The sequence below is a fragment of the Mustela putorius genome, unplaced genomic scaffold (assembly GCF_011764305.1).
Source record: "Mustela putorius furo isolate JIRA1106 unplaced genomic scaffold, ASM1176430v1.1 tig00000083_pilon_pilon_pilon, whole genome shotgun sequence".
NCBI classification, from domain to species: Eukaryota; Metazoa; Chordata; class Mammalia; order Carnivora; family Mustelidae; genus Mustela; species Mustela putorius.
This window is the reverse complement of record NW_025421273.1, coordinates 16,994,224-17,007,395: the sequence shown is the minus strand read 5'-3', so window position 1 is coordinate 17,007,395 and position 13,172 is coordinate 16,994,224. Positions and strand designations below refer to the sequence as shown.

The window sequence follows — 13,172 nt, the reverse complement described above, 5'->3', positions numbered from 1 at the left end:
TAAGTGGCTGATAACTGCATCGAGCTGCTGCTCCTGCCTGGGCCCCTAGTGCCGCCCAATCCCTCGCACAGGCCAGGAGTCAGGAGTCTGAGGATTCAGCAGGACCTAGAATCTCAGTACTTTTCCCGTTGTTTTAAAAATAAGAGAACAGAAACCCAGCATGCTCCAGTGCTTTCCCCAAAGTCACCCCACTGGTCGGTAGCAGCTAGAACTGGAACTGGAACCTCCCTTCTGAGTTTCTTTGTGGTCCCGCAAGACTTTCCCTGGAGGCATGTGAAGCAGCCCTTACAGGCCACCCCCACCCCCTTGTTTGAGGCCTGGGGCTCCCCCTCCTCCCACAGCACCCTCGGGTTCTGAGGTGCAGGCTGACGCACCCCTGTTTTCACAAAAGAGCTCTAGCTAGGGAGCTGTCCCTACGGCTCTGGGGTAGGAGGGTGGAGAAGTCACCCTCTATCCACTTAAATGTGAGGAGGGGAGTGTATGATATGTGCCCCTCCTGGAGCGAGGTGCTGGTCTGCAGTCAGGCTGTTTTCAGCTGCCCTGCATTGCTCCCCTCCTGGTGTGACGCCTCCTTTTCCAGATCTTCCCCGAGCACAGCACCGGGGCAGCCTGGCGTGTATTCCAGTGCTCAGGTATCTAGGTTTCCTCAGGTATCAGGCACTGGGGTCTCCAATCCAAGAGCCTATCAGCCGTGGAGCATACCTGTGACACTCCAGAGGCAACGATAATCCTCAACTTGAAATGAGAACAGTCCACTCACTTACAGCACCCCTCCCCCATGAGCACCTCTGACTCACAGCGTGCAGACCATCCCTGCCAAGGTTGGGAGGCCCCGGGCAGTTCCTAGCTGGTCATCCTCTGAGCAGGGAGGCGCAGCCACCCTCCTGCTCTTGGTCCCAGGCTTCCAGCGCAGATGGGCTGTGGTCCATGGGCCCCGTTAGCCAGTGGGAACCCGCACACTTCCGTGCCCAGCTGCTGCAGGGGGTCCCCGTGCAGGGGTTCCAGCCGGACTGCTCACTCAGCGTGTCCTCCATGGTCCGACCGACCATCACCAGAACATCTGTTCTGAAATTCGGATTCAGACTTGCCATGGACTTCTCCTCAGGCCCCGTGCTCACAGTCTCATCCCGAGTGAGAGGCGGCCAGGCCTCCCCGGTGGGGCTCGCACCGTGTCCTGGAGGTGGCTTTTTCTTAACCCCCGCCCCACATTACTGGGATTCAGAGACAGGGGAGAACGACTCCTTCGCCGGAAAGGGCCACACGAACCAGGTGTCCAGGATGACGGTGGACGAGTCTGGGCAGTTGGTGAGCTGCAGCATGGATGACACAGTGCGCTATACCAGCCTCATGCTGAGGGACTACAGGTGAGGGCTGCCCGGGGCCCAGTCCGCAGTGCACCCCAGAAGAGGGGCTCTCTGCCCACATGGCTTCTGGCTCAATGGCACTTTGCTCTCCTCACTGCTCCCCCCAACTGCTTCTCTTATGGCCATGCTCTCAGCCAGGGGCTGCATGAGAGTCCAGGTAGCCCACCTGGACAGTGACCTGTGTAGACTCTGCCTGGGAAACCTCTCAGCCCAGATGCCCTCCTCGCTCTGTTCCTCTACAGCAGAGGAGGGTATCAGTGGGGCCGGCCTTGCGGGCTGTTGGGAAGGCCCAGCAAGGCCCTCACGGCCTCCTGGCATGCGGCAGGTGCTCAAAAGGACACGTAGGCACCCAGGTGCTTTGAGGAAGCGGCCATGTTGTTTGGTTTGGCTCCGGTGCCTTGAATTGGCTGTCCTTGGCACCAGAAGACTAGCTGTTACCAAACTGCGGTTTCCTGTGCAGAGTGAAGAGGTGGGTGAGCAGGGTCTGCTTTGTGAAAGGACAGACTGGACGTCTGCAGCCGTGCCCCTCTTCCCCCTCACTGAGGCAGGGGACTCCAGGAGGACGTGTGACAGGCCTCACCTGCCTGGTGGGACTGGGCACTGGGAACTGGTTGAGCCTCGTGATGCGTGCGGAAAATGCCCCACAGTCTGGTGTCCAGGCCGCAGCCATTCTCTCTGTACTGGTGACCCTGAATTAGCACGGCCCACACGAGAGCCTTCCCGCTGCGTGGGCTGCTGCACCCTCGGCCTCCTCAGAGACCCCCGGGGCAGAGCCACAGCTGGTGACCTGAGCTGCAAGGTCCCCATGCTTGGCCTGGTCACATGGGATTTTTTTCCTTCATTTACTATTTTCAAGTTTTTGTGTGTGTGCAAGATTTCCAGGGCTTGTTTTCACAGCATTAACCAAAAACAAAGACATGATTTTCATCCATGAAAGTATCTGATTCTTCAGAAGAGTCACCCTGCTGAGCAGAGTGGCTGTGACCGTGGGAGCGAGAGGTGGGCTCAGTTCCATCTGTAGCCATGGATCGTCAGGGTCTGTGGCCAGTGGACTCAGGACGAGAGTGGGGTGGAGTTCCTGGGGGCGTCACAGCTATTCCACAGGTCATAGCGACTAGAGCACCACCACCCCCCGCCCCGCTCCCTGCCCCCGCTTAATTTCCAGTCTCTTTCCCTAGAGCTGGGGATCTCTTTCTCTCACTGCTCCTGGGTTTTGGCTCATGACTCCCTCAGTGCAGGTGGATCGGCATCTCTGAGTGTAGGCTTAACATACATGCTGAGCCCTGTGAGGTTGACGTAATGTGTTTTCCCTTGTCTCCACCAGCGGGCAGGGAGTCGTGAAGATGGACGTCCAACCCAAGTGCGTGGCTGTGGGCCCCGGAGGCTATGCCGTGGTCGTCTGCATCGGGCAGGTACAGTTTGCTTCAGAGTGGCGGGGAGCACCAGCCAGGCAGCTGAGCGGAGCTGGTGGGTGAGGCATCTGACCTTTTGCCTCTGGTGCAGTGGGAGCTCTGCTGCGTGTCTGTCCAAGAACCGCGTGCACACACATTGAGTCACTTGGTCAGCAGTTCTCTCCGGTAGCACGGCATCCTCCCTATCCTACAGACACGGAGGCAGAGGGAGGGCTAGTTGCTTGCCCCAGTCTGCAGCTGCCAGAGGGCACAGCTGTCAGGCATCAGCCTCCCTGTGTGTCCATCAGCCCGGGAGCCTGCTGGGTGCCCAGCAGCAGCAACACGGTTGTCTCAGCCATGAGCCCTGGAACCATGTGACTCCACACATGTTCCTTACCATCTGTGAGCTCCCTAACAGCTCCTAGGGGACTTGGGAGGCTCCTCTCAGTGTTGCCCGTTCTTTTTCTGACTTCTCCCGAGGCCACATGGTGTCTAGGGGCACCAGGGCCAGGATGGCATCTGGTGTCCTAGCTCTGTGGCCTGGCTTCTCATTGAAGACAGGTCACTTACAGACCTTTTCTTTTGGAATTTCGGGAACAAAGTGCCCTTGACCCAGACCCTGGTGTGACCCATTTTCTACAAGGTTTTGCTCTGATGCAGGCGGCGTCTGTCAGTAGACCAGGGCATCCAGGAGATCAGGGTGGGCAGGTGTGACTAAGCCCCCCACGGCAGGAGTGACAACCCTGGTAAAGATAGCTGCTGTTCAGGAGCCCACACCCGTCCTGCGTCACGTGCACTTGACGTGCTTCGGGGAGAATGTTTTCTGCGTGTCCTAGATAGCAGAAGCTTCTGCCAAGCAGTTACCGTCAGCAGCCTGGGCAGTTAGTGGGGGAACAATAGTGATGATCTGCATGGAGAGCCAGAGCAGAGTCAGGGTTGGAGGTGCCGAAAGGCAGCCTTCTAGAAGCACAGGCGGGCCTGGGCTGATGCTCCCTGTCTCCAGGCCTCACTTCCCTGTCGGTAGAGGGCAGTCCTGACAAGCCCTCCTCTGAGGCTCAGAGCGAGGCTTGCACAAGGAGGGTCAGAGAGGGGCAACCTGGTGCCACGTGGCGGGGTTGGGGGTATGCAAGGTTGTTCTGTGATGTGCCCCTGCTACGCAGGCTTCCTGCCCCGCTCCGGGTGGGATGTTTCTATAGAATATGCTGGAAGGGGCCTGTGATTTTAGTTCGGGAAATAGCTCGGTTTAAGTCTCACTTCTTAGGCAAGTTTTGGCAAATGCTTGGTCCCCTACTGTTTACCTGTCAGGTGAATCCACTTCCCGAGTCAGGCAGGTGGTAGGTAAACGTTCCTCGGGCTGCATTTTCATAGTAGATCTTAGGGTTCTGCCACCTGTCCACCTCTTCCCTTTTCTCGCCCCCCCACCAACCTCACAATACACACAGAAGCAGAGGCTACTGGAGAGTGGGGTCAGGGGCTGGCCCGCCCTTCATGGGACAGCTGGTAGCCTGGGCAGGGGTACTGTGGGATGAAGCCAGAGTTGTCACAAATCTAGGCCATGCTATCTGGGAGCAGTCCAGTGAGCAAGAAGCAGGAGGGGCAGCAAGAGTGGGGGTGGAGGGCGAAGAGGGTCCCTGTGTACAGAGGGCCTCTTCTGTGAGTGCCTCCAGGTGGCGGTGGGGGATGGTGATCCTGCTATCTCCAGGGGTGTGCCCCACTGTTAGCAATGCGTGTGTCTCACACTTGGTGAACTCGGAGCTGATACTTTTGTTTGCCTTTGCTGAGGACTTTATTTATCCTGAACGTAAAATTCCGGCTTTGTGCTGTGTAGGCACTGGCTGGTTCTTCTGCCCTGGGAAGCTGAGGCTCAGGACAGAGCTGTCCCCATAAGCAGTAGGCGACTGAGCCAGGATCAGGTCCCTGTTTGTGTGTCCACAGGGTGCTGAGGACAGGCTGGGGACTCCGTCCTGCTTCCACCTCTGTTGGAGGTGAGGCAGGGGCTGGCTGGGGTGGAGCCCCTCCCAGGTACCCTCCGGTGCCTCTGGCTGACTTGCCCTGCACCATCCGTCCTGCCCTCCCATGGGATGAGTCATGCCCTGGTGGGAGGCCAGTGGGGAGCAGAGAGACTCTGTGGAGTGGGAGCCCATGCCTGGGGCCCAGTTTTTGTCCAGAAGACAGGTACCAGCATTGTCCCCCAGCTGTGGGAGACGCTCTGGCTGGCACACGTAGGATGCTTCACGTGCTGCGGGTTGGAGCTGTGAAGGGACTTTTTTGGACCTGGGATACCAGAACTTAGAATCCAGCCTGTCCTGTTCGTTCCTGTTGTTGCCTTAGAGCCCTGCTCTTCCAAACGCTGTGTCCCTTGGATCTCGCAAGAAGGCCATTTGGGAGAGCTCATTCATTATGTGACAGGAGAATGAAAAGTTTAGAGGTCAGATGGCTTCCTGGTCCCCAGCGACTGATGAGGGAGGAAGCACAACACAGGGTCACAGGACGCCCGCCCCCAGTGAGCTTCGGGCCAAGCAATCTGTCCCCGGCCTCTGCACCTTGACCGCTGCCTGTGATTTTCAGATTGTCCTGCTCAAGGACCAGAAAAAGTGCTTCAGCATCGACAGCCCTGGCTACGAGCCGGAAGTGGTGGCAGTACACCCCAGTGGTGACACGGTGGCCATCGGGGGCACGGTGAGTCTCCTGTCTCTCATGTCCTCTGACCCTGGCTATGGGGGCGGTTAGGGGGTGACACAGGCTATGTACAGAGGGTCCTAAGGCAGAAGGGGAGGGAGCTAGTGGGAGACCAAGGGCCTGGGCAGTGAGCAGGGGCTGGGCTTGGGAGCACAGAGCAGGGGAGACTGCTGGGCCATCAACCACGTAAGTCCGTAGGGCACATGTGATTTAGTGTGTTGAGAGGGGACCAGCGTGGGTGACCTGGGCTGGCAGGTTGGAGGTAGGGACATGACAAGAAGATTCCTAACCCGTGTTTAGCAGCAGTAACCCGACGGGCTCAAGGTTTTCCTGTCGTTTTGGCATCTGTCTGGTCCAGTGTGGTGTTCTTGCTCCTCTAAACCTAGAGCGCAGGGACCCTGTGGTCCCTGCCTGCCAGGCTGAGTCCTAAAGTGCTTTACAACTTGGCTCCCTTTGTCCCTTCTGGCGCTGGGAGGCTTGGGTGCCCTGACAAAGCAGCTCTGCAGCAGGTATGGCGGACCTTCATGCCCCAGGGGAGGAAGTCAGTGCTGGGCAGTGCCCAATGTGCCAAAAGCCAACCCAGGGGTCACCTGCTGGTGTCCACTGTGAAACCACCTGCTCCCCAGCTGCTGGAGGAGCCCGGGGTGGATCTCATGGAGCAGGTGTGAGGGCTGAGGAAAGGCTGGACTGTGGGTGGGGCTTTGCTCCCCAGGCGGTCTCACCTTCAACCTCCGAAATGTCCTTGCTGCCCACCCTTCCAGCCTGGAGGAGGACCAGCCAGAGGGGCCCCTGGGTGCTTCGACAGTGGGTCAGGGTACCTGCCCAAGCAGGTGAGGAAGCCCCCAGCCACATCTACAAGCTCTTCCCTCCCCCAAGAGCCCTTGGGCACAGTGTCGAGCCACTGCTGCCCAGACACAGGAGCAGGGCTTGTCAGCCCTTAGCCCCTGCACTCGAGCCCTTCCTCTGTGTTTTCGTCGTCGTGGCTGTAAGACACGTGGACTTCCCTGGTTTTCAGATGAGTCAGATGTGTCCTGTGTGTGGCTGCCCCTCCACGGGGCACTGCATCCCCTCCTGCCAAACAGCCCCACTGCCTCCCACAGGGTTCCCGACAGCCCTGCTCTCCTGCAGTGCTCTGCCTGGGCTACCGTCCCTGTAGGCCCACACCCCTGCAGTGCTGGCAGTCCCTTCTGGGCCTGTCACCGCTTCTTTCCTAAATCCCCGCTCTCTGGCATGTTTTGAGGAGTTGTCTTCCCTTTTTTAGGGAGAAGTTCACAGCCATGGTCCTGGGGCAGGAGGTCAGAGTCAGACATGGGGTTTAAATCTGGTCTTCCCTCTTGTACTGTGCCCTGCTTACTAGACCTTTACCTTTTTAAAAAGAAGAGAGATGGCTATTCCCATGTTTCCTCAGCTCCTACTTCAAGGTCTTGCCAACTTTGGTCTTTCCTGGTTGTCTGCCAGCCCTGGGCCTGTGAATCTCCGTGATCACACGGAGCACATCTCTGTTTATCCTAGGTTTCCCCATTGTCCTCCACACACCAGTAGTCTCCATTTATTTTAGTGACTTTCCAGCAAGTGGCATTCCCATCACATAGTTAGCCCGGTGGTGGACGTTGGTGCTGTGTGCCTCCTATGACGTCCACTGTGTACAGTCTAAGAGCATAGCCTTTTCCTTTTTTGCAGTGCCTCCTGTAGGCCATGTATTCACAGAACCCTGGAGCCAGGCTCCCACTCTAGGTAGACATCAGGCGAGCATATCACGAGAGCTCAAGGACTTTTGTCCTCATCGACCTGCAGCATCTGGACGTGGCTCTCCCTCCTGCATTAGGAGCAGAGCCAGGGCTGTGTTGTGGCCAGAGCTAGGAGACCTTGGATTATCTTGGCCCCTTGGACAGCTCAGCTGCCCCAAGAGGGTGGCCTGGTCCTTAATCTGACTCCTCCCAGGGAAGCCTTGGACAGTCACAAGGACACTAGTCACAAGGACACCTGTCCTGGTTCCTTTTGTCTGTCCATCTCTGCCCCCTTCATGGATTCATTCCGTGTGTGACACTTCTCAGGCCAGGCCCTGGACAAGTGTGAGGGGTCATGAAATTGGGGAGAGACAGTCCCTGGCCTGGAGGACAGGTGCCCAAGGTATGTCCGCCTGGCTGGGCTCCCACGGCATGGGCAGAACTGTTAGCAAAGATGTCCAGACACCCTCAGAGGCTTCCAGCCGAGGAGAGCTGGGTAGAGCCAGGTGCTTGGGCATCCCAACCTCAGGGACCCCTGGGGCAGTTGGACCCTCTGAGGGTCCCTCTCCCTCAGAGAGCAGGTGTGCCTCCCCTGTGAAGCGCTTGGGTCACGCCAAGGATGGGGAGCTCGCCAGGAGCCAGCAGGTTGGACGGAGCAGGGCGTGGTCAGAGAGCGAGTCGGTGCCTGAAGGAACCTCCAGGGCGCTGGAGAGGGTGGTGTGGATCCAGAGCACAGGGGGCAAGCAGTGTGGCTGGAGGACAGAGCCAGACCAGGGCTACCAGTGCAGCACTAACGTGTATAGGCGGACCTCATGGTTTGCCCTGTGAACACCTGCGTCAGGACTGACTGGAGCGTTGATGGAAAAAGTCAGAGTCCTGGACACCCACACACATGGAATCAGAATTGGGGGTACCTAGCATTCAGCCTCTTAATTACTTCCCTGAGTAGTTCTTCCCACACTGCTGGTATGTCATGGGAACTGCTGACAGGTTTTGGGGGGAAGGTATCGGGAGCATGTGTGTGCACTCACGTATGCTCTCCTGTAGCGTGCACGCCGGGAAGTGACTCACTGCCCCCCTGTCCTCCTGCAGGACGGAAATGTCCGCTTGTACTCCATCCTGGGCACCACGCTGAAGGACGAGGGCAAGCTCCTGGAGGCCAAGGGCCCCGTGACCGATGTGGCATATTCCCATGATGGCGCCTTCCTCGCTGTGTGCGATGCCAGCAAAGTGGTCACGGTCTTCAGCGTTGCTGATGGCTACTCGGTGAGTGGGCGGGTGGGGGGCCGTGGCTTCTCTCCCTTGTCATCAGCCTGGCAGTTGCATGAGACCACACAGCTTCCTTGCTCTCAGGGCTGAATGATGCGAGACGAGACATGCTGCTGTCCAGGGTCTTGGGGTTTTATGAGTGAGGTAGAGCACTTGCCACAAAGTTAGGGCCCTAGACGTCGGTGAGACTTGCCATGAAGACAAGCCGATTGGTTCACCTGGGCTGCCTGGCTGAGTGATTTCCTGGTTTCTTCTCTGTCGAAGGGCTGAGACTAGATTTTCTTCTTGAGTCTCATTACCATTTGGGTCTCACGAGGATGAGCGCGCATCCTCTCAGCACTGCCTCGCGGGGGGCTCAGGGCAGGAGACTGAGCTTGGTTAGGGGGTCGGTCACTTGGCTGGATTTGGCCAGAGCAGGGGGCACAGGCTGGCAGGTCTCCGGTCTCGGGGCCCTGCACCACGCCAGCCCCCCAGCACTTGAACGTTTTGGAATGCAGCAAAGATGAAAGAATTTACCACTGAGGTTTTGCCATTAACATCTCCCTGTATTACACTATCCATCCCATGATCTTAATTCGGGGTGCACTTAAAGTAAATTACAGGCATCTGTATACTTCCCCATAAATACATGCACTTACCCAGTAAATAGGCTTGCGTCTTTTCTTAGTCTGTGTGATGCTATAATGTCACTTCTGGTAAGAGGGGCGGGTGAAGGCAAGTGTCCGCCTGTGTTGGACAGAAAGCTTGTAACTTGCACCTCCATGGACATACACCCTGCCTCCTGGGGGATTTTTCTGCTCCCTTGCCACGTTTCTCAGCTTTTGTGTTTATCTCATTTTTAGTGATTTCATGTATGTACAACAGAAGTCTTGTTGACGTTATGCTAAGTAGGCAGGGTGGTATCAACACAGTATGGAACAGGCAAACTTGAAAAAGAAAATCCTCGGGAGGTCGACCTCATCTAGGGATTAAGGCAATGGAATGCCCTAAAGAAAAACCATCCCTACAGCGTCAGGAAAGTGCTAGTCCTCCAGCTTGCGGGCCCCGTCCAGTCCTCGCCCCACAGAGTAGAGAGTAGCAGGCAGATGTAGTGGGGAGGGGCCGGCTGCCTCCCTCTGCTGCCGTACTTTCCCTGCGCACCCCCTGCCCAAGGTGGGGCCCCTTGAGCCTTCGTGTCAGCGTGATAACCCTGACTGGGCTGAGGGTCCCGTGAAGGAGCGCACACACACCTAGCACCTCAGGGTAGGTGCTGTGGTAGAGGCCGTCTGGTCCCAGGGACACAGTGGCTGCTGCCCAGTGCTGGGCTGCATCCTCCTGGGCCTTGTCACGGAGTAGCGGACACCTCAGGAGGTGTACACGGGTTCTGGCAGAGAGCACTATGTCAGCATTGGCCCTCACTGTGGTCAGAGGGCAGGTGAGATGACACGTGCCCCTCTGGCCTGAACCCTGACCTACCCCCTCTGTTTTTAACCCGAAACTAGGAGAACAATGTTTTTTACGGACACCACGCGAAGATCGTCTGCCTGGCCTGGTCACCAGACAACGAGCACTTTGCCTCTGGTGGCATGGACATGATGGTGTACGTCTGGACCCTGAGTGACCCCGAGACCAGGGTCAAGATCCAAGGTGACTCTCGCTCCTACATCAGCTCCCCAGGCAGCCCCAGAGAGGCTGTCCCCAAGCCCAAGTGTCCTCTTTGTGCTTCTGGGGAAGTTAGCCCTGAGAAGCATGGCCCTCATTCCCCTGGCCCCTGCTTGACACACAGAGGGAGGGATGATGCGTGTGTTCCCTGAAGGAGAGGAGGTGGTGTCCATTCACCGGACACTCACCTTCACAGATGGGGATTCCTCTTGACATCTCTTCCTTATCCCGCTGGGCTCCCATGGCAAAGTACCGCAGACTAGGTGGCTCAGAAACCACAGAACTATTGCTCACAGTTCAGGAGGCTGAAGTCCCAGATGGGGGGGTTGCAGGGCTGGGGCGTGGGGGAGCTCTTCCAGGTCAGAGACTTGCAGGGAGGGGCAGTGCTCTGTGGGGTCTGTTTAATAAGGCACTGATCCCCCCAGCCTTGGACATTAGGTTTCCGGCGTACAACGTGGGCGACAGATGCAAGCATTCAGACCACAGCACTGCCCCTTCCCCTACCCCACCCCCTAAATTAAACAGCTGAGCAGGTTTTCCCCACAGTGGGCAGCATTCAATAGGAGTTCAGAGCCGGGTTTTTTTTTTAAAGATTTTATTCATTTATTTGACAGACAAAGATCACAAGCAGGCAGAGAGGCAGGCAGAGAGAAAGAGGAGGAAGCGGCTCCCTGCTGAGCTGAGAGCCCGACGCGGGGCTCGATCCCAGGACCCCGGGACCATGACCCGAGCCAAAGGCAGAGGCCCTAACCCACTGAGCCACCCAGGCGCCCCTCAGAGCCGGTTTTTTAGCAGCCCTGTTTAAAAAACAAAACAACAACAAAAAAGTAAAACTATTCTTAATAGTAAGTTTTATTTAGCCCAGCATATTTTTTTCTCCATGTGGCAATAGCTCACTTCAAGGACTCTGTGGTCACAAGTGGTTCGTGGGAACTGTGTCTGTCCCGGTGTCACCCCCCCAGGCAGAGGGGATTTACCTGGGCTCCCTGCTCTGTTTGTAATAAGACCCACCAAGTCAGCAGGGTGGAGGCAGGAGACTGGGGGGGAATGGGGTCACCCCTGGTGCACCTCACACAGGGGGCGACTCTCAGGGTCTTCTGGTCACGAGTCCACCAATTACAGAGGTTTCTCGGCCTTTTCATCCTCCCCCCCACCCCATCACCGCAGATACGCCAGGAGGCTGTGTATCCTCTGTGTAGTGTTGCTTATGCATGAAAAGAAGTAAGACTTTTCTCACACACACACACACACACACCCCATGGGAGGAGCAGTTCTGTCCCCCAGGGGACCTTGTTGGTTGTTGAGACAGTCCCCATGTCTGGGAGGGACCGGCTTGAGAATGGCTGCACCCACTGTCCACCCAGATAGATGTTCACCCTTCCGGGAGAAGGGCCAGGATTGGATGAACAGCAGTCTGCGGTCAGTTCCTCAGGGCCCGCTGTCAGTGTTGCCACAGCCTGTCCCCTGCTCCTCGTCTGCGGTGTTGCAGGGGCAGAGACACGGGGCTCACCCTCAGCATAACTTCTCTCTCCCCAGATGCGCACCGACTTCACCATGTCAGCAGCCTGGCCTGGCTGGACGAGCACACGCTGGTCACGACGTCTCATGATGCCTCTGTCAAAGAGTGGACAATCACCTACTGAGGACCCCCTCCGTTGGACGGACCGAATCAGGGACTAGAGCTTACGCAGCCGAACACGTCATTTCTCCCAGTCTCTCTGCCATGCGCCCCCACGTCCCCACCCGCTCAAAAGGGGGGGCCTTACCGCGCGTACCCTCAGCTCTCTGCAGGGTGTCCATACCTGTACACGTCCTTCTGAAAGCTTTAGACAGTGACAGTTTGCACATGAAAAATAAAGCAAGCACTTAAACAACGTGTGAAGCATAACTCAAACCCACCACCCACCCAGACTGAGTGCAGAACATTCCAGAGGCAGAGCCTCGAAAGCACACAGACCCGCCCCCGCGGCTCCTGCTGTCTGGCGGGGGAGGCTGCGGCTGTGGGCCGCACCCCTCTCTGCGAATCCCTCCCCTGCAGACCCCTTCCCCCTGCGCCTGGCCCAGCAAGGGGCCCTGGGACAGCTCAGCCCTGCAGAGTTCTGCAGAGCAGGTGCCGCTGGGAGGCCTGGGTTGCACACCCTGCTGTGTGGCCGCCCTCGCCGCTGACAGGGTGCACTCATATGAATCTTGGAGTCACTGTCTGTTTTTGTGCTTGATTCTAAGAATGGAATTGTGGGACTTTTTTTTTTTTTTTAATGTATCTTAACTGTTGCCTGTCTGTGTTTACAGGCTCGCGCGCCAAGGGTGCCACCGCCTCTGGGCGTTGAGAGCCGGATTAGCCAGACCCAGGAGTCTCGGCCACTGTTTTGCTCTCCTGCTTCAATGTGTTTCTGTCTTTCTTTACCCCTTCTGCCCCCAAGAGCAAAAGTTAATTTAAAGGCAGAGGTGACATCACTGTAAACTAACCTGTTATGGTTTTCACTTTTTTTTTTTTTCAGTGCAGAAATTAAAAGTAAGTATAAAGCACGGTGATTTGTAGTTTTTTTGCGTGTGTTGGAATTACTGGTAATTGTTGGCTGAGAGCAATCGCTCCCTTTGCACTTGTGAAAACACTTTGAGCGCTTTAAGAGATAAGACCAAGAAGTGATTAAATGTCTTTCTCTTCACTGTGGATGGCTGACTTTGTGTGGTGGTGGGCTGTGGGGAGTGTGGGAATCTGTGCGGGACCCTCGTGGCTTCTCCCTGGCTTGCAGCCTCAGAGGGATATGTTCCCGAACTGGATTGCTGGATCCACCCAGCTCGGGGAGAGAAGCCCCACAAGGGCCCGGCACATCTGGATCAAATAGCTCTGTGAGCTGGGCCCCCTCACCTCCCTTCTTTGGGCCTAAATTTGTTTTATTTGTAAGCGGAAAACATTGGATCAGATGATCTAGGGATCCCACCTGCTTTGCGAGTTCTGGGGCAGCCCATGACCTTTTTGGCAGTGCCTTCAAAAGAGGGAAGTAGCACGCATTTAGGCACTGAAGAACACTAAATTTCCAAGCATTCCTATTAACCATGAAAGAAGATCTTGGCTAGAAAGATAACACTGTAAAGATGTC

At 56.7% G+C, this 13,172-nt stretch overlaps 1 protein-coding gene across 1 annotated transcript in view; it reads left to right on the top strand.

Annotated features, from left to right (window-relative positions):
• The window catches only part of WDR1 (WD repeat domain 1), a 44,068-nt gene extending 31,326 nt beyond the window's left edge, over positions 1 to 12,742 (top strand). Inside the window, exons 10-15 of the mRNA XM_004770554.3 lie at positions 1,208 to 1,364; positions 2,689 to 2,776; positions 5,324 to 5,434; positions 8,254 to 8,427; positions 9,912 to 10,056; positions 11,608 to 12,742. Of these exons, the coding sequence (XP_004770611.1) occupies positions 1,208 to 1,364; positions 2,689 to 2,776; positions 5,324 to 5,434; positions 8,254 to 8,427; positions 9,912 to 10,056; positions 11,608 to 11,714 (782 nt within the window). The 3' untranslated portion in view covers positions 11,715 to 12,742. The remainder of the gene's footprint in view (positions 1 to 1,207; positions 1,365 to 2,688; positions 2,777 to 5,323; positions 5,435 to 8,253; positions 8,428 to 9,911; positions 10,057 to 11,607) is intronic.
• The last annotated feature ends 430 nt before the right edge of the window (positions 12,743 to 13,172 follow it).